The sequence below is a fragment of the Puntigrus tetrazona genome, chromosome 3, assembly GCF_018831695.1.
Source record: "Puntigrus tetrazona isolate hp1 chromosome 3, ASM1883169v1, whole genome shotgun sequence".
In the NCBI taxonomy this organism is placed as follows: domain Eukaryota; kingdom Metazoa; phylum Chordata; class Actinopteri; order Cypriniformes; family Cyprinidae; genus Puntigrus; species Puntigrus tetrazona.
In genome coordinates this window covers 25,585,174-25,605,559 of record NC_056701.1, presented here as the reverse complement: position 1 = coordinate 25,605,559, position 20,386 = coordinate 25,585,174, and the positions used below count along the sequence as shown (strand labels likewise).

Here is a 20,386-nt window from a genome sequence, read left to right as displayed (position 1 = left end):
TTTTTTAAATTGAATGCAGCAACTGCAAAAGGCACATGTAAACATACACGTTGCAAATCTTTGCACAGAAAAACCAATGCAGTGTAATGCAAAAGTACGAGAATGCTTTTTGGAAGTGTGCACAAGTTGCATGAAATGCCAGGCATGAGCACAAACGTCAAAAACATCTGTCTAGATGCCACACACGTGGACTCTGTTTGTTGTTGTTGTCTCCTCCCATGTGCTCTGTGCGCCCTACTTTCTGTTAATTATCTTCGTGTGTTCACCTGTGTCTAGTTAATTTAGTATTTCCCGTCTGTATTTAAGTTCCAGTTTGCTTTATCGTCCGTTCTCGTCTTTAATATGTGTGGTTTTTGTTCTGTCTGCCTGCAACTATATTATTATGTTGGGTTTTTTTTTTTTTTTTTTTGTAGAGGATTAAAACAGTTTATTCACTCATTGAGTGCTCCTTCTCTCAAACCACACCGTGACGCTAGAGCAGAAGAGGACAACACGTTTGCTAAGAGTGACCAAAAATTTGATCGAGAGCTCAAAGTGATGTTTCCTTCTGAAGTCATATTCATTTGTGTTAAAAATGATTATTCAGTGTCACATTTTTTATGTGGCTCTTATGATGTGACGTGATGGGCGTTAGGGGCTAACGTTGGCCTAATTCGGGAGCGTTCAGTCTAGAAGAGCATGTTTACATGAAATTAACGTCCTGTGGTGCAGTCTAATGTGTGTGTGGATATCTAGAGATGGGTTTTAATTTGAGTGCCGTGTTATTAGAACGCCTTTAAGACTTTTGCAGAAGAACGAGCACAAAGGTCAAACGATTCTACTGTATGTTTCCAAAAAAAAGTCCAGTGTAAATAGCCCTATGCGATTACGGCACGTAGTGCAGGCTATGTGATAGAATTTGCGTTATTTCGTAGTAAATTGTGGAAAATAGAATAAATTCTGAGCGCATGCGATCCAAACATTTGACTAGCATTGTTTTCGTATATATGTAAGAACAAGCAGTCCAGAGATAAAGCGTGAACCACAAACAAAGCCAAACCAGACGTGTCGTTCGTTTCATCTTCATCCTTGTATTTTTGAAGAGCAACATGTGCAACAGTCTCACATTCTTACGTTCTGTTAGTTTGTGGCATCAGTTCAGTCCGAACACCACGGTAAAGTACATTCTCTTGCTGGAGGTCAATTCATTCAACAGTCAATGCCCGATATTACAAAATCGCCATTTATACTTTATATTTTGCTTGTAGCCGTGATCGTGGTGCGAGTGACCCATCGGGATGTGATCCGCCGTTCAGACACCGGCGAAGAGGAAATAAAAGACGGCATTGAAAGTCATCAGATACTCCAGAACAGTAAAGGGACGCCTGAAGCGGAGCTCGAAACTGGTGCAGGGAATCAGAGGATAGGATCGAAACGGAAAGAGGCTTTGGACTTGTGCTTGGTTATGTACTGGGGTTTATGTTACGAGTAGCAAGTGTGTTATCTTTTGCCCGAAAACTATTATAATACTTAAAGGTGACGCTGATGCTGTGGGATTAAATATTTTTAACCTTTAAATTGTGCCTTTTATTTGTCATTTCTTATAAAGCCGACATCAATCTGTATTGCCGTGTAATGCGTAGTTGACATTCACACATGATTATAGTCGAAGGGCGCTCACGCATACAGTGATTTATGACTGGACCGGCGGTCAGTGTGGATGCTCTTATTGCTGGATGTTGTTACCGGTGGGCTGCACAACTGGCCAAATCTTTTTAAAAGTCCGATTGCAAATAAAGCGTGTTAACTAAATCTTTACTTGAGCGGAGACTAGTTAAAGAGCTTTTAATTTGCTGACAGGAAAGGCCTCGATATACCCGCATTGGAGGCTGGGAGCTTAATTATATGAATATGTAAATATGTGTTGCAAGCTTTCGACTCAATTTCTACTGCAAAGCAGATCTCCGGTGCATTTCTTTCTGTTTTTTAATGTAACGATCATCTGACTGAACAGAAGAGATAAACCATGATATATATGTCAAAGAAGGCGGAGCCACAGAGTCACACCCACTTATTACATAATCACCACCGACTGGTAATTCAAGTGTGTTTACCACCTGGACTGAATTTTCCAGTACGTTTGCTTTGGCAAGCTGTTTCGAAATGTCAAAAACTGTAAACAAACTTTATTTTGTCCTGATTTTGGTTGAAATGACGTTAGTTTGTCGTTTGATTCCAATCTGAGGTACACCGGGGCCTCAAAGGCCGTGACACACCAAGCCAATAGCTAGTTTTAGGTCGTCATCGAACATCTGTTGGCTTAATTCGTGCAATGTGCAACGCATCGTTGAATCAACATTTAACGAAGTGGAGCCAAACCCATAAGACCTTTGTTCATTCTCGTAGCTTTGTACCGGTTACTGTTTTAACAATGTCTTGAACGTGTTCTTTGTTTTGCTGTCTATGGAGGGACAGAAAGCTCTCTTATTTCATCAAAAATATCCAATATCCAAATATCAATCACCAAAGGTGAATGAAGGTCTTACAGGTTTGGAACGACATGATGGTGAGTGATTAATCACAGCATTTTCATTTTTGGTGAACTATCCCTTTCATTTTCGAATGAACTATTTTATAACGAAAGACTCTTGTATTTATGTTGACTACCTTGATATATCACTATATAAAGAAATATAACTTGACTAGGCATCAAAATCGTGCAATTTTGGCTATTCGCGTGTTATAAAATGCACAAAATAAAAACTAAAATGACGAAGGCAAGCCGATGACAAAGTCAGGAGGGCACCTACAGAAGGGAGTTTGTATATTAACAGTCGTAGCTCTTCCGTTTTTTGTTTTTTTTATGATAAGTACAGACTACTGCCACCTGCTGGTGTGGAGTTACTTCATAAAGCATTCAAGAGGAAATCTTTGGTCCAGACAGACGACGCTAGGTGGTTTTCGCCATTGATATTGGCTTGGTGTGTCTGGGAAATAACAAAAGTCATTCTTTTTTTTACTAGTTCTTCAATGTCAACTTTCTCACATCATATACCGCCACATATCTGTACCACGTGCCACCATCGTCAAAAACGACAGATTTTCGTCGCTGTAAACCACTGTACGTGTGAACGCCTCTTACGAGTGACTGCATAGAGCAAAACCAGGAAGCTGTGAAAGAAGCAAAAGGCGTTAAAAAGTGTATTCCAGTTTTAAGTCAAGTCGGTGGTTAAATTGTCATTTCAAAAGCTTGTTTGGATCTGCTCATAGGAAGGGGTTCTGATTGTGTTGGTCTGGATCCGCGAGCGTGGATGTCGTGGACAGGGGGAGCAGCGGCTGGGGCAGGTGTCCGGGGACCAGCGGCGGGACCTGCGCGGATTGTGTGAAGGTAGTGGGCAGGGAGCTGGGCTGGCTGCTGGAAGCCATGGGCAGAGAGGCATTAAATGGGAGGGATGTAGGTATAGGAGATGTGGAGCTGGGGCGCATCTGATTTAGTGTGAGACGGGGAGGTTCCTGCTGGAATGGATTGGAGGCCGATGGAGCGGTTATTCCTAATTGGGACAGAGGTCACAGTTAGTTAAAATGTTATGGATTTAGACACACGTGACTACATGACGGTTGATAATGATGCATTCAGACCTGATAAAAAGGGGTTGAAGTTCTTGGAAGGAGGGTTGGAGGGAATCAAGGAATCCAGGTTGACGAGTGAAGCTCCTGTGGGACCCAGAAACGCCTCTGGAGTGCTGCAGGTTCGAGGAGCTGTTTTTGGTAGACCTTCGCCAAGGGAAGACATATCAAAAGGCTCAGGGCTACTGTGACCATTTATATTTGCCTGACTCTCCATCCATAGCCTCATCAAAAGATCGTCGCCTAAAAATGTGAATAAAGCAAAAAATAATGAGCTAAAAATAAATAACTGTTACAACACAAAACGAACGTTACCATTCAAACGTTTGGGGAATGATCGTTTTTTTTATGTTTTTAAAAAATAAATCTCTTGTGCTCACCAAGGCTGCTTTTATATAAAATAAAATCTGTAATATTGTAAAATATTATTATCATTTAAAATAATGTTTTTATTTGAATATGTATGTAAAAATGTAATTTACTACGGTGATGCAAAGCTGTATTTTCAGCATCATTACCACAGTCTTCAGTGTCACATGATCTTCAGAAATCATTCTAATATTGCTGTTAAATATAATAATATTTATTATCAGTGATGAAAACTTGCGCTGCTTCTTCATTTTGTGGGCACAATTTTCGTAATTTTGAACAGAAATAATAGAACGTTTACCTTTTATAACATTATAAATGTCTTCACTGTTAGTTTTGATTTAATGTTATGTGATTTTGCAGAATGTTTAAAAAAAAAAATATATATATATATATATATATATATTACAGACCCCAAACCTTTGAAATATAAAATATTTCTGTATAAAATAATATCAAACTATTTACAAAAAGAAAAAATGGAAATAACAAATGTTACAATAGCAATAATTAATTATTAATATATTAATATATTGCCTGAGGGACTTCCTGCCCGAGGGGATGGGGTTTTAAGAGGACCAATGGATCCCTGTTTGTCTGCTGCTAGAGGAGAAAAGGGATCCACTCCAGTTCCTACAGAATTTACAACAAATCTGAACTGGTTGGACTTTTATAGAAGTTAGTGTATTTAGTATATTTAGCATCTTTAGTAATGATCCACATTGATATCTGGAAGGTGAAGTTTGTACCAGGTGCAGAGGAGATCCAGGTTTGATTCATGGACACGGGGCTCGGGGCATTTTGAGGGGCGTCCCACGGGTCCGGATGGGGCTGTTGCTGAGGCCAAGGCTGGGAACGAACACTTGATGACGGTGGTGCCATCCACGAGCTTCCACGATGACGGCTTAAAGAGCTGGGCTCTGTGTGCGGTTCAGATCAGTAATGCAGGATTACTAAGGCTGTATCGCTGGAAATTTACATTCATTAAAGATGCACCATGTCATTTTTTTGTTCATGTTTCATCGTCCAAAACAACAGCGGTCAGTGTAGCTCGGGGGTTCTCAACCTGGTGTCCGTCATCCACTAGAGGGACTCATCACGCTACTAAACGGCCAAATGGATTAAAATGAAGACAGTCTGGCTCCAAATATGCACTTTTTAAAATTACATATATATTTTACAATGTAACATTAACATTGCTGTAATTTACATTTTTTCATCTTTGTAATAAATAAATAAATAAAACATATATATTAAAAGACAAATGTAAAGCAATGTAAATTACATAATAGCAATGTTTTCAATGTCCATGGCAGATTTTGGTCAACTAATTGACTAGTTTCACATAGTTTAAAATAACACATAACACCTAAAATCTAGATTTAATTTGTTCCCTTAATAGCTTGATCTTGCACAACCTGGATATGCAAACATATATACATTTGTCAATGCAAATTTTTTTTTTGGGCTATTTCAGCATATAAAAAGCTGTCATACCAAACTAGTAATAAAAACTGTAAGACATGAGGGACATTCATTTTACTGGAATTATGAGTTTGAATTATTTTTGTTTCCGTGCACAAACAGTTTAAAGCTATTATAGCAAAAGACGTAATATTTTGGGGTGCCTGCCTTTGAGTTAAATAGGTTAAGAGCCACTGGCTCGGTTGCAGCAAACATTTTGGTTTACCAGTGTCATTGAGGAACGCCTAAACTAATCTCTGTTCACAGGCGTATTCGTCATCCATGATTCATCTCTTTTGAAATCTAAAAGAGTCCAAATGCAAGTAAAAACTGGCTGTGACAAGTAAATGATTTTTTTACCAGCAGCTTTTAAGGATATGAGAAACAAAATACCAAAATACCCAAAAAGACCTGTGCTAAAATGCTTCTTCACATAAAGGCAAAAATGTCATTTTAAATAAATAATGATGATCATATAGCATTTTCTTGGTTGAGTTCGAACCCCATTGGCTTGAGTGGCAAAAAAAAAAAAAGACGTTTTAGCATTGTGACCTCAACAAGGCAATTTGTCCAAAAATACTTGGTGGAGAGAAAACGCTTGCTTATATTCGATCCTATTAGCTCACCTAGACTATCCCAGGGTCAGGCCTCAGAGGACCAGCCTGGGCCAAGCCCAACCACGGCCTCCGGACGAATCCCAGGAGCCGGCAGCAGAGGGCACATCAGGAGCCGGAGCAAAAATATCTGCAAGATCCAGCATGGCAGACTGCCAAAGGAAGGGACAGAAAAGCACGTTCAGCACATTCAAGACCGTTTTTTAGGTCAATACGGCGTGCATCTGTACACAAGCGTTCACAGAAACCTTGCAATGGAGACCTCTGACTGCGATGCAGTACCTTGAGACGATGTGACACGCTAAAAATGTACCAGCTTCAATGAACTGGCCGAAACGCGTGATAATACAGTAGAAATAGCTACACGCGATGTTTAAATCTATTTATCTGTTCCCAGCGAAAGCATACACAAGCCTCTTTCATGCGTGCTAATGAAGAGAAAACTGATTAAAAGAGTCATACTCGTCCTCCTTTGGCCTCCATTTCTCGTTTGCTCTCCTCCAGCGCTTTCTGGAGCAACGACTCGTCTCCCTGCCGGCTTCGTTCCTCCTGGAAACCAGCGGACATAGAAAACTTAATTTTTTTCAATATTCGATTTAGTTCTATATGACCATTTTCGGTCCGTTTGTTGCAACCTGGAAAGGCAAAAGTTGTTTTTCAGCAGCTTCTCAATTCACTTCCTTCACACAATAACATATTGTTTAACTTACAGATAACCAAATGAATATTTAATGGCTACAGTGCTTTTTACTCAGTAGAAAATAAATCACGAGTTATTATAAAACTATTTATTATTTATAAACTAATTTAATGTACTGCTGCCTTTAAAAGCAAACAGTTAAAGATATCGGCGCAGACAGCGTGGTGAGGTTGTATCAGAAAGTATATCGGAAAGCCTTTTTGCTTCGGATGTACTGCCTGCAAAAACAGCCACTTTCCCTCTTTTGGACACAATATATGAATGGCCAGCTCAAGCATTTCAAAATAAGGAATTTTGGCAGTTTAGTATCAATAAAAGCTTCTTGGTTTAGGAAGAAAGAGTTGCAGCATGTTTTAAAGGTACACTGAACTTTACGAATATCTGATTCCATCATAAAATGACCGCTTTAGGCCCTAGGCAGCATTAAGGAAAAAAGAAAGCAGGTTCTAAACATACTGACCGATGCTGATAATGTGTGATGTAAAGGATTTCTTTAAATTAATAACTACTTGTAAACGTTTTGGCATCAAAATATCTGGTAAATAACGCACCATAATACAAAAATAAAGAAATAAAGCATTAAGAATTTTGTAGAAAATGTAGAATTTGTCCTCCGCTTTCTGTTCAACACTGTTAGGCTGCGACATTTGCCTTTATAAAAAGTGTTTATATTTGAAATCTCATGAAATTCATTACAATTATATGGTTTAAACAATAATAGGTTTTCTTGTATTATTGTGTTTAGGAAGTGTGCTACTTTATTGAATGTGCGCATGTAGTGCCTAAAAAATATATATATATATATATATATATATATATATATATATATATATATATATATATATATATATATATATATATATATATATATATATATATATATATTTAAATATATATATATTAATATATATATATATATATATATATTTTTTTTTTTTTATTCACTTAAGCAGGACTTTTTCACAATTGAGGGTAGAATTTTCTAAATGTGCCCCTGAAGATCTCATATTTGTGCATATCGTGATAGATCTTTTAATCATAAGGGTACTTTTCTATGTGGGACACCATTTCTCGAAACATCTAACATTATTTATTAATCTCCGCAGCTCACGCCCCAGGGCGGTACCTGCTGATGTTCCTCTTTACTGAGAGTGAGGGCCAGCTGAAGCTGTGCCTCTTCATCCATCTCCAGAGCAGCAGCAGCAGCAGGAGGAGGTGGAGGAGGAGCTGGCTACAGAGAAACGAACACACAGCATACAGACAGTGTCCCTCACAAAACACAAGCAGGCAATTACTGGGTGTAGCAGTGACTCCTGGGATTGCAGTACCTTGTGCGCCTCCTCCTTACTGAGGCTCATAGCGATCTGAAGCTGTGTCTGTTCGTCGATATCCACAGCAGGGACCGGCTGGAAGGGAAGCGGAACGAGGTTAGTGAAAAGCAAGTGAACCGGAGAGTTCAAAAAAAAAAAAAAAAAGTATGTTATTGGTTATAATAACAATAAATTGTGCATAATTACATGCAACTAATCCTAAACCAAACCCTCATCCTAACCCTGACCATATAGCAAGTGCCTGCGGTTAATTAACGTTACTCAGTACTTCAATGTATAAGTACACTGTAACAAGGACACCTTAAAATAAAGACAACACCAAGCTGATGGGTCTCAGACTAAAGCACAGCACATATTCCCTAAACATCGAGAGAGATTTATGAGCACTGGATCAATGCACCAGTCCAGTAACACACTCAGACTCATTGTGGCTTCACTTAGAAATGCATTATCGGTGAGAGAGGATGCTAATGCGCTCTCTTCACACACACTGGCCACACTGTCAGATGATGACTGGGGTCTTTCCGCACAATGCTGAATGGAGACAGCAACATGTCGGCCTCACCTCAAGTGCACTACAAAAACAAATCATTAGCCTACGTGCTAATTGGAAATTTGGTGCCGTGCTAAAGCCTCCAGCCAAATAATGAGCTTTCGCAATCTTTTAATTGAAGACAAGTGACCTCCATGAAGCACATTACAAAAAGGCCATATTAATTTACTAAAGCAAAGGTCTCAGACTAGAGGAAAAGTTTCATACAGACTCTCAAGTGTTAAAGCCCCATGAAATCGCCGCTTCTTATTTCCTACTGATAGCGTTCAGCCTTGCTAAGTGACTTTACAATGGAGCTAATGCACTTTTTTTGTGTGAAATACACAAAAGCAGAGTTTTGATTTAGCAGTTTATCTTTATTATAGGGATTGCTGTTCCAAATATGTCATTATTTACCAAAATCTAAGATTTGTCACACAAATGAAGACCTAAGAGATAACTGAAAGTCATTTTCACCGAAACGTAGTAATTTCACAAAACGTAATATTTCATTAAAGCAATCCATAATCTATGAAACAAAAGGTTAAATCCAAGTTTTCTGATTAAACATGATAAGATATCAGGAACTTTTTCAGTTCGACTCAGTGTTACTAAAAGGAATTATTTTTGTTATTCTTGAATACTCATTCAATAGGTTAGTAATCTTTTCATTTCTGCTTTTCTTTTTGATGTTCAGACAGTTTACAGAACGAGGCGTGTTTACTTTATTCTTTAAACTAGAAAACAACATAATTTTTGTACCTACAACTTTTAATAAACTAGTAATTTGCTGCTTATTAGTAAGTTAGTTATTAAATTAGGTATTGGGGATGTAGAATAAGGCATTAATATGTGCTAACATATTACCAACAGCTAACTTCCTAGTAAAATGCATGCTAATAAGCAACTAGTTAAGAGACCCTAAAATGAAGTGTTAATGTTATTACTAACTTGTCTCCCACTTTATTAATTGGCGTTGCTGTTGGACAGTGTTACTTAAGTAAGATGAATAACTTTTTTTTTGTTTTGTACAACACTTTATTTGGGAGATTCTTACTATGAACTATCTTTTGTCTCAGTAAACTCCTAAATTGCTGCTCATTAATAGTTAGTAAGGCAGTTGTTAAGTTTAGGTGGATTAGGGGATTCAAAATATGGTCATGAAGAATGATACATTCAAATGCGCATTATAAGTACTAATGAACAGCCAACATGCTAGTAATATGCATGCTAATTAGCAACTAATTAATAGCGAGAACTGGCCCTTTAAAATATTTTTAGTATCACGTGATACCCAAAGTAAGAGAACCGGTGATCGTGATGCAGTCAGAGTGTGTGTGTGTGTGTGTGTGTAAGAGTGAGTGTGAGCCTCACCTTCTCGCTCTCCTCTCGGCTCATGGCCAAGGCCAGCTGCAGCTGGAGTTCCTCCTCTCCGCTCGTCTGCGGCCGGGCGCGCTCCAGATCTGGGGCCAGATGAGGGGAGGAAGAGGAGGCTGGGAGGAAGAAGAGAGAAAATGTTTGATTCAACCTCTTGCTTTTGGATGAGAAAGGCCTGGCACGGCCACTGAATGTTAAACAAGCGCCCAAATCACTGTTGTTCCATGCCCGGGCTGGAATTGCTTTCCTGTGCCTGTTTGACTCTGCTGCTGAAACAATGGGGTGTCTGTGTGGGGCAAGAGAGCAGGAAGGGCCGACGGGGCTTACATTATAATAACCCCCTTCGGACAGGTTTTATTTGGCAGTTTCGTCCATCTGTGGTATGCGCTGGACTTCTCAAATGTTGAATGTTTATACTAGCTTTTATTTGTCTTATCTCTTAACACCTGTTATCAATTGCTCTTGCTCTGTGGATGGTGTAAATTAAGGATATGCATCTCATATTCTTGTGGTGCTTCAAGTAAAATTTAGGTTTCTGTTTCAGTAGGATGTTTTTCGTATGATGTTTAATTAGTGTTTTGACTGTGGCGGCGTCTAGGTAAACTAGAACAGGTAAGGGTACTTGACTACGCATTATTTGTGAAGCAATACGTTTCTACTGATATGAAATGAAGTCTGAGCTTTCATGTACTGTCAGTTTTATTACAAATAAATGGATGCTTTTAATTTAGTGCGAGAACGCTGTAGAGCGTCAGTTCAAGCAGCATGTGAACCAATCGTCTCTTCCTCTTTACTACTAGTTATAGCATGAAATAAACAATAGAACAGGAAACAGTAGAACTTACTGAAATGCGTGTCTCCTGTTAATCACTCGATCAGTGCTTCAGCCACAGAAAACATTACATTAGGTGAACAATGTCTAACTCAAAAAGTCAATTAAAGGAACACTACACGTTTCTTGAAACTTTTCCAAATCCCCAAAGATAATAACCTGAGTTTTACCGCTTTTGAATCTATTCAGTCGATCTACGGGTCTGGCAATAGCACTTTTAGCATAGCTTAGCACAGATCATTGAAACTGATTAGACCATTAGCATCACATTCAAAAATGACCAAAGAGTTTCAATATTTTTTCTACTTAAAACTCGACTCTTCTATAGTTATATTGTGTACTAAGACCGACAGAAAATTAAAAGTTGCGGTTTTCTAGGCTGACATGATTAGGAACCATATATATTTCCAGTGTGATAATCAAGGAAACTTGCTGCCGAGTCAAGTTTCAAATAAGAAGAATATTAAAATCCTCTGGTCATTTTTGCATGTGATGCTACTGGTCTAATTGGAATCAATTATCTATGCTAAGCTACAGTTAAAAGTGATCAGCTGAAAGGATTCAAAAACAGTAAAACTCAACTGTTTAACTATAGGGGTGTTGGAGAATGAGCCTATTTTTAATCTTCATGAATTTGCATTATAATATTTAGTGTTACACATTCATTTGCTTATTTATTTACTGTGAATTACATGCTCGATTAGTTTTTTTTTCATAAGGAGATAGAACAGTGAACAGAGCCCTGGACCAGAAAAGTGGAAAGGGCCAGAAACTGGCAGTGCCGTTTTCCAGTTGCGATCATTTCCACTACAGTGGCTCTGAATGGCGCGTCTGGCCTGGAATGCACTGCCGTACAGATAAGGTCAACTTTTATCCTCATCTACTCTGGCTCATGACCATCCGAACCTGAAAACGGTTTCATTAGCACACTTTTTATTAAGCAACCGCGGAAAACAAGCGATGGGAAATGTCTGTACTTTCCCAAAATACCTGGCATCATGACAAATATTTTGTTTTATTGTAAGTAAAAGTAAAACCACATTGCTCCTCATGTCATTAAAGGTTTGATTTCAGTAGATCAACGAAAGAGGTCCTTAAATGATAAGTTGAATTATTAGAAAATAATGGCCTATACAACTACAAGTTACAATTTTACCCTCTATAATTTCTTAATTTGCTGCTTATTAATAGTTAGTAAGGTAGCTGTTAAGTTTAGGAATTGGGTAGGATTAGGGATGTAGAATAAGGTCATGTTGAATAAGGCATCAATATGTGCTAATTATATATTCTAGTAATATCAAGGAATTTATTGAGGAAAAAGTTATACTTAGTAGTAAATAAGTGTAGTCTATTCCACAAATTTAATTATTTGACACATTTATAAACAGCCAAAAGCATTGTAATACACATTTTTAACACATTTTCTTTCCTAAATGGTCATGCTTATACATCAACCAACGACCTTTAAGAAGACTCCACTGCATTTCATAGTACGGGTTCATCTAGAGTTTTCACTACAAGCGCACCATAGATTGACTGTAAATGCAGTGAGGCACATTCCCCACGTGCATATACTGGAGTTCTGCTCCATAAATATGTGAAGAATGCATTGAGTCAGAAAATGTGTTTTTAAACATATGACAGCTTTGATACGCCATTGGTTTCACAGCTCAAAGATAATCAATTTCAGTTTCTGAACTGTGGCAGCAGGGCAAGCAACCACTGATAAATGGAAACGAGCTGTGTCAAAGTTCTTCTACAACTTTTATGTCCAAAAGGTTTAGGGTACAGTTCGTGAAGGCTGTCATCATCTCTTTAAACCATCCCTTTAAAACAGCATCGTTCACAGACAAAAATCAACCCAAAGCCTTTAAAAACGATCATATAGTAAGCAAAGAGTCTGACAGAGTGAGTAAATGATTGAACATGAGGAGAATGTAGACGCATGTCCGCTCCACAGCTACACATGCTTTAAGTGATGAGATATGCAGCAATCCGCACCCTTCACATTAAAACTGTATCACAAAAAGAGGAAGTAGAACATCCAGAAGAAGGAAACAAGAAGGGTTACAAGCACAAGTCTGTTTGTGACACAGCTCTCTATGTAAACACTGTGTGTACACATTTTTGACTATTGACATAGATTACTCATTGGCTTAGTTCACGTCAGCAGCTGATTGATTATAAAAGCTTTTTCAAATCCATGCAGGCGACGAAAGAAGAGAAATCAGTGGGGAAAATGTGAAAATGAAGGTATAGTTCATTCAAATATGAAAATTCTGTCATCATTTACTCACATTCTTGTAATTTCACAACTATATGACTGTCATTAAACTTCTTAATGAAACCTGAGAGATTTCTGTCCCTTCACTCGAAGTACATTTTCCCAAAACTTTGACACTTCAAAAACATCAAAGGAACTCCAAAGAGATTTGTTCCTGAATGTCAAGCAAGCAAATTTAAGCTTTTGATTACTCACTTTCATGAGACCTTCGTTCATCTTTGGAACTTAAATGAAGATGAAATCCTAGAGCTTTCTGACTGTAGCCAGTAAGACAACTGACAAGTACAAAAACTATTCAACCAAAAGGTTAAGGTTGAACCACCAACTATTTTACAGATGTCCTTACTAACTTTGCTGTCTGTGCAAGGTCAGAAAGCTCTCGGATTTCGTCAGAAATATCTTAATTTGTTTGGAACGACATGAGGGTAATGATCAATGACAGCATTTTAATTTCAATCTCTATAAATTGATATAAACAGTATGAACAGTCATACTCACAGTTGAAGGAAGAAGGTGAGTGCCTCACCCTGCCATGCTCTTCCCCGTACACTGCTTCCACGCTGGGCTGAGCGGTCTGACGTCCCGGATAGGGAGGCGGTAAAGATCCGTAAGCCATGGCAGCGCCGGTTCCCGCCACGCGCTCACGGGTCTTGTGCGCCTGCGATCTCTCCTGCTTGAGCCGCTCGTCGTCCCTGAGCAGAGCCACCAGCTGCTTGGACTTCTCCCGCACGCCCATGCCCTGGTCCTGCCCTTCCCGGTCGATGTACTGGAAATCCCGCAGAGTCTGGATGGCGTAGATGTTCTCCTTGCACTGCTGGGCCACTCGCTCCGATCCTGACTTGATCAGATAGTCCAGCAGAGTGAGGGCCTTGTAGACGTGTCGCCAGTTCTTGCCGTGGTCGTTGAGCCTCTTCCAGATGATGCCCATGACCTCGGTGAAGGCCACCACGTTGAAGGTCAGGTCTGCGATCTCCATCAGGAGCGAGGTCGGAGGGCCCCACGGGTCGTTGGAGGTGGCCTCCCTGACCTTGATCTCTGCATCCGTGTAGTTGTTCACAATGTTCTTCATCTGCCGCCGTAAAGAAGAGGTCGTCATGATGACTACGGGTGTGGGATGATGGAGATGGTTTGTGGTAAGAAGGAATGGATGCAATACGTGCTACGAAGACGCAATGGTCAGGAATCTCCAGAAAAATCTACAGGTTTGTTAGCCTGAAAACAGAAAGACACATGCCTCATTTCAATGGATTGGTTTTCTGGACGACTTTGGAAAAACATGCACCTGATAATGGCAAATCAATCCTTCTGAGAAGTGCGCTTTAGCACACTTATAAGAAGAGTGCTTACTATTAGAGCTGGGTAGATTACTTACAAACTGTAGGCTGTCACATTTTGGAAAATGTAATCAGACTACTTTTTGATTACTTTTAAGATTACAATATATTATAGACAATATATTATATTCTTTGTAATTAACAACATGAAGTGCATTAAACGTTGCATTTATTTGTTTTTTAAAATAGCAGCAATCAAAATAAAACATTTACTAAAAATGAAATTTTAATTGAATGTAATGCTTTTGGACACTTAACTGCACACTGTTGCCTTAAAAAATTATTAGGTTCTATCTGCAGTTTTGCGATATTAGGCTTAAAAGTTTTTGCACTCCATTCCGTTTACAGCCAAAATGTACACAGCTTAGGTACACATATATTAGGTACACAATATACAACAGTGATCTCAAACAACAAAACATGTGCTTTAATATGTCAGTCAACACATTAAAGGGTTAGTTCCCACCAAAATGAAAATTCTGTCATTAATTACTCACCCTCATATCGTTCCAAATCCATTTTTTGATGAAATCGGAGAACTATCTGATCCTCAATAGACAGCGATATTACAACTGAAATTATCCAAGTCCATAAATTTAGTAAATACATCAGTACTTTTAAGCGCAAAGAATACAAAATAACATAATTTCACTACGTTTCTGGACCTGGATCACTGCAGTTGTATTACTGTCTATGGAGGATCAGATAGCTCTCTGATTTCATAAAAAAATCGAGATTTTGTTCTGCAGTTAAACAAAGGTATTATGGGTTTGGAAACGACATGAAAGTTAATGACAGTATTGATGACAGTATTTTCATTTTGGGGTGAACTAACTCTTCAAACTTTCAATTTGACTTCATAGTGCACTTATTAAAAGTGTATTTAACTGTGTTGAAAGTCATGAAAGTGTCTCTTTAAGCACACATTTATTTTATTAATGATTTATTTTATAAATGATATTATAAGAGAACACCAGGAATCTGTGTTTTTGACTTGTCCTATGGTACACTTATAATAAGTGTTTATATTCAGACTATTAGACTGGATCAGGTAGCAGTAGCCCAGTACCTGCGTGACTCGTCATAGACATAAAAAGAGAGAAATAGCTCTGCTACAATCTTCTTCAGCAAGACACACACAGCTCTACTTATTAACTGCCACAACGCCAAAGGTTACGGACTGCAGCTTTAAAAATATACTTTTAAGATTTGAAGTACACTGCAAGTGCACATAAAACACATTTAAGTGCGCGTTCGTTTTTCACAAGGGTACCGTCTGACAGCTGACAGGATCTTTTGATACGATATCAAACGCATAACTCATCTCCTCTCCGCGATACAACTCAAACCACCTGCATTCAACACGTCTTCAAAGACACGAGCACCAGCTGAGGAGGAACGCAGGCTTGAAAGAAACCTCCAGACTTCTGCTCTTTTGGCCTTTAACAGTTAAGCTATTTGTAGCAACAGTCTTGGATGTCAAAGGTGCTGTTCAAAGGTGCGCCATTGAGTCAAACAGCTGAAGTGTGTCGTTTATCCACCGCTATTTGTTCACTTCGGGTTAGTTTGGGGCAGGTTTTACCGCTTGTTCGTGAAGACGCGGATGTATTAGCTTCGAACTTGTTCGGTGCTGAAACTACGCACTTCATCAGTTTCGCCTGAATGGCACATGTCTAAAGAAGAGACCAGTAGGACCTCATACAAATAGCTGAGAACCAGCAAAACTTGAAAATCGCATCAGACACGAGTGCCGTGACATTATCTAAGATAAAGGTTGTCGGTCTAGACTCGTATACAGAAAGAGGAAAACGCGAACATGCGTGAGTTAACCAAGTGCTACTGGATCGCCCTTCTGGTCACTGACACGACTAATCGAACACACAGCTACAGAATCATCGGCTTCTACAAAACCGGCGTTCACACCGCGAGCAGTGTTTGTAGCCACTATTTGATGTCGGGTTCACACCACAGGAACTCTTTCGGGGTCTACATTAACTCCTACTTCAGGGGTTTAACCCAGCGCTGTAGGACCTACCAGTGGCGTAAATGTGCATCGATTGGATGAACGCATAGCACACGCCATTTTCACGAAGCCATAAACAAACACACTCCATGATGGACAGAAACTGTACAAACAACACTTTCAGATCAACAAGAAAGTGCTGCAGGAGCTGCTTACACTTTCTCGTGAAATCGACATGGATCAATAAGTCTCGATAATTAAAAAGGAGCAGAATGAATTTATCGTTCAGCGACTGATCAATCTTAAGATATGTAAGAATAGATTTGGATGGAGAATGATTGAAAAATGTAACTGGTGTTTCATGAATGATACCTGACCCGTTGAAAATGTTTTCTTTTTAGTACCGCTTTTATACACAACAGATCACGTATAACGTGACTCACGTTGTTTGTAGTCTTAAGCACACAAATGATGTTAATATTTTGATGACGTATATATTGTCATTATATTTCGAACACTATGAGCTCAGTTGGTAAACTGAAACATCTCTGGGAAAACTATTTCACCTTTACTTCAAGTTAAAATCAGTAAACTTTGATAGCTTAAACTGAAAAGAAAATCTCTTAACTAACTAAGTAAAGGTGAAATTTTTAAATAGAGGAAATTAAACAGTATTTTCTTTTAAACATTGGTAACGCTTACCTCTTACTAGTACTAATTATTACCCACATATGCCTTATTCTACATCCCTAAACCTACCCAATACCTAAACTTAACTACCTTACTAATTATTAATAAGCAGCAAATTATGAATTTATCGTGGAAAGAGTCGTAGTTAACAGTTAACAAGTGTGACCTGTACTAAAGTCTTACCGAATCATTTTAACAGGGCTCTGTTAGAGCGTTTGATCAGTCAGACTAACAAAGATGATTGATTTTTACTAGACTGGACTAGAAATACTGCTGTTTATTTTAAGTCGCTGATTACACATGGCATTGCAGAACCACCGTTGGCTCCCTCTGAACAATTACTCATAACTTTATATGAAAAAGACCGCTCCCCGAATAAAAACAGCCGGGCACAGATCAAAGCCGCGGCGGGGAGAAAGTGCTCTGGTAGTGGCCCGGGCCGTGACCTTGATGTGGTGACACACTCGCTCTCTGGGTTCAGGCGGCAATCAATAACAGCAGTTTGCTTAACTTCACATTTCTGCCGCTCGTCCGCGCTGCGCAAAGAGGGTGGGATCTGGGAAACAAGCGCTGCCGGCACCTGGGCACGACACACGATGAGTTCCCACATCAATCTGAACACAAGACACAGGCTCAGCCCAAACCCATCAGGGGCGCCTGCATGCCGTCGGCTTCACCTTTCCGTGTCATTATATGTGTCCAAATTATACATACATACTTGAAAATAGCCTTTTTACTACTTTGCAGAAAGCTGTGTATATATATAGTCACTGGCTCGTAACAAAACACACGAGGAATGAATTATGTGACTGCAGTGAACTATGAACTACAGGTTTTTTTAAAAGGTGGTCACGCTTTGTTTTGAGGTTCAATGCTTGCCATTAACAAACCATTAACTATATCCTTTTAGGATTAATTTTGGGATGTATCATGCAAAAGTAAGTACTAATAAACAGTCAATAAAATTAACGATATGCATGTTAAGACGGAGCGTGAACTGGTCCCTATACCAACATGTTACGAAAAGGTTGACAGCATTATGACATAATCAGGAAGTCAATTCTGTCATGAAAAGCAAATATATATATATATATATATATATATATATATATATATATATATATATATATATATATATATATATATATATTTTATTTTTTTTTTTTTATCCTGTTTATTTATTTATTTGTTAATTTATTTTGTATAGGCTAGCACATAAGGGGATATTAAAAAGCAATTCTATAAGGCATTTTAGTATGTATTTAGTACGACGCAGAAGAAAATGATCTTTTGAAAATGAAAATACTGAAAATGAAAATATCCCTGCAGGACATCCAAATGAAAAGTTGTGCTATAGATTTGTTTCCAGTTCACGTAGCACTGTCTCTCGTGTTATTTCAGACACATCCCCGATCTCTGGTAAACTAGTTCACTTCGCAGCCCGCTCCAGAAGAAAACAAGTTTCGGTCCGGCTGGAGAAGCAGATCCTCCGCGGTTCACACGCGTCTCACGGATCTTAACGGGGAAGGAAGGCTAAAGCACACCCTTAAACCCATCCAGACGCTTCTCCGCGTCGCGGGACAGGAATAAAGAGCCCCTTTAGCGGCGCTCGCATCCTCGTAATGCGGTATTGCGGCAGGAGCTGAATGTCGAGAGGAAGCGTCTGTTTGCGTGACTCAGCTGGAATAATTGAGGAAGATTTGGAAATATTACACTGACCCGCGAGAGCCGCAATCCCAGCCATCTGAACGCCCTTTGTGTCCTTACCTCTCATTGCTTGACATAAAAGTCCCAACTTCGGGATCCTATCGGCAGCCGTGCTCCTCTCGACATCTCGGCATGTTTTCGGGGATAGTTTTGGAAATCTGGACGCGAAGGCGGCGGACGGTCAACTCGGTCGAGCCCCTTTAAAGTTTCACCTGCGTGCTTCGGTTCTTTCGCTTTCTGAGGCCTATCCGGTCGGGAGTTATTGGTACATATCCCGAAAAAAAGTCCCGGGCGCCAAGCTCGCTGATACAGAGCCCCTGTTAAAGCCCAGTAAAGTGAACCGAGAGAAGAGGCTGAGGGAGGGAGGGAGGAGATAGAGGAGGGAGGGGGAGAGCCTGCAGAGCCGGAGCTTTAACCCTTCCTGCTCCGAAACGAGACGCACGAGCCAGTCACTGCTGCTGCTCTCAGTGTCCTGATTCATCAATCAGATAGAGTTTATTTACAAGCGAGGATTAACTAGAGTGTGTTTAACAAGAAATATTATTTCAGACAAAAAAAAAAAAAAAAAAAAAAAAAAAAAAAAAAAAAATATATATATATATATATATATATATATATATATATATATATATATATATATATATATATATATATATATATATATATATATATATTTATTTATTTATTTTTATTATATATATATATTTATATATATATTTATATATATATATATATATATATATATATATATATATATATATATATATATATATAATTTTTTGTTATATATATTTATTATTTATTTATTTATTTATTTATATATATTTATTTTGTTATATATATATTTTTATTATATATATATATATATATATATATATATATATATATATTTATGTGTGTGTGTGATACTTTCTTTCTTTTCTTCTGTACTTATTTTTTCTTTCAGTGTATAGCCTAAAACTATGGTTTTGCATCTCTGAAAAAAAGAGATTTTTTTTCTGTTTGAACAAACAGCAAAGGAGGCAAAAGTATGTGCTTAGACTGAAGAACATTGTTTATAATGGTCTTTTTTCATTAGGAGATTTCCTGTTCATTTTCTATGGTATTTGCAATTCTCACAACCTTGTCTGTGACATCTCTAAATAGTCAGATAGATAGATAGATAGATAGATAGATAGATAGATAGATAGATAGATAGATAGATAGATAGATAGATAGATAGTTTTATATCGGATGCTATTTTATTATCTAATAGCTCATAAAACCAAATAATGGGATTTGTGCCTGCTTTTGGGAAAAGAAGACAGGTATTGTTTAAGGTGTCTGAGGCTGGTGAAACGGTTTAATGTGCCCGATTGGAAACGACAAGGGCAGCTCTGTCAGATTAAAGGGGGTGGAGATGAGGGGTGTTAAATTACTCATGACTCTTCCCACAGACCTACCTACCGCTTATTCTCATGATTTATTCATTGTTTTTCAGAGAGGGGTAATATGCCATATAATGGCTAGAAAGTGTTTCCCAACCGTTTCTGTGTTACGCAGTCCTTGCAGCCTCGCGACGGTCTAATTCGGCATTATCTAAA

The 20,386-nt window shown here is 38.5% G+C and overlaps 1 protein-coding gene across 1 annotated transcript; it reads right to left on the bottom strand.

Annotated features, from left to right (window-relative positions):
• Window positions 1-1,050: 1,050 nt before the first annotated feature.
• LOC122336725 (epsin-3-like) lies at window positions 1,051-19,037 on the bottom strand. Its single transcript, XM_043233723.1, is given in 12 exon segments — window positions 1,051-3,530; window positions 3,619-3,849; window positions 4,513-4,608; window positions 4,725-4,895; window positions 6,066-6,109; window positions 6,111-6,205; window positions 6,516-6,602; window positions 7,880-7,984; window positions 8,082-8,159; window positions 9,991-10,109; window positions 13,608-14,321; window positions 18,864-19,037. Coding segments are annotated over 11 exon segments (1,911 nt in total). The 5' UTR covers window positions 14,206-14,321; window positions 18,864-19,037; the 3' UTR covers window positions 1,051-3,243.
• Window positions 19,038-20,386: the final 1,349 nt, after the last annotated feature.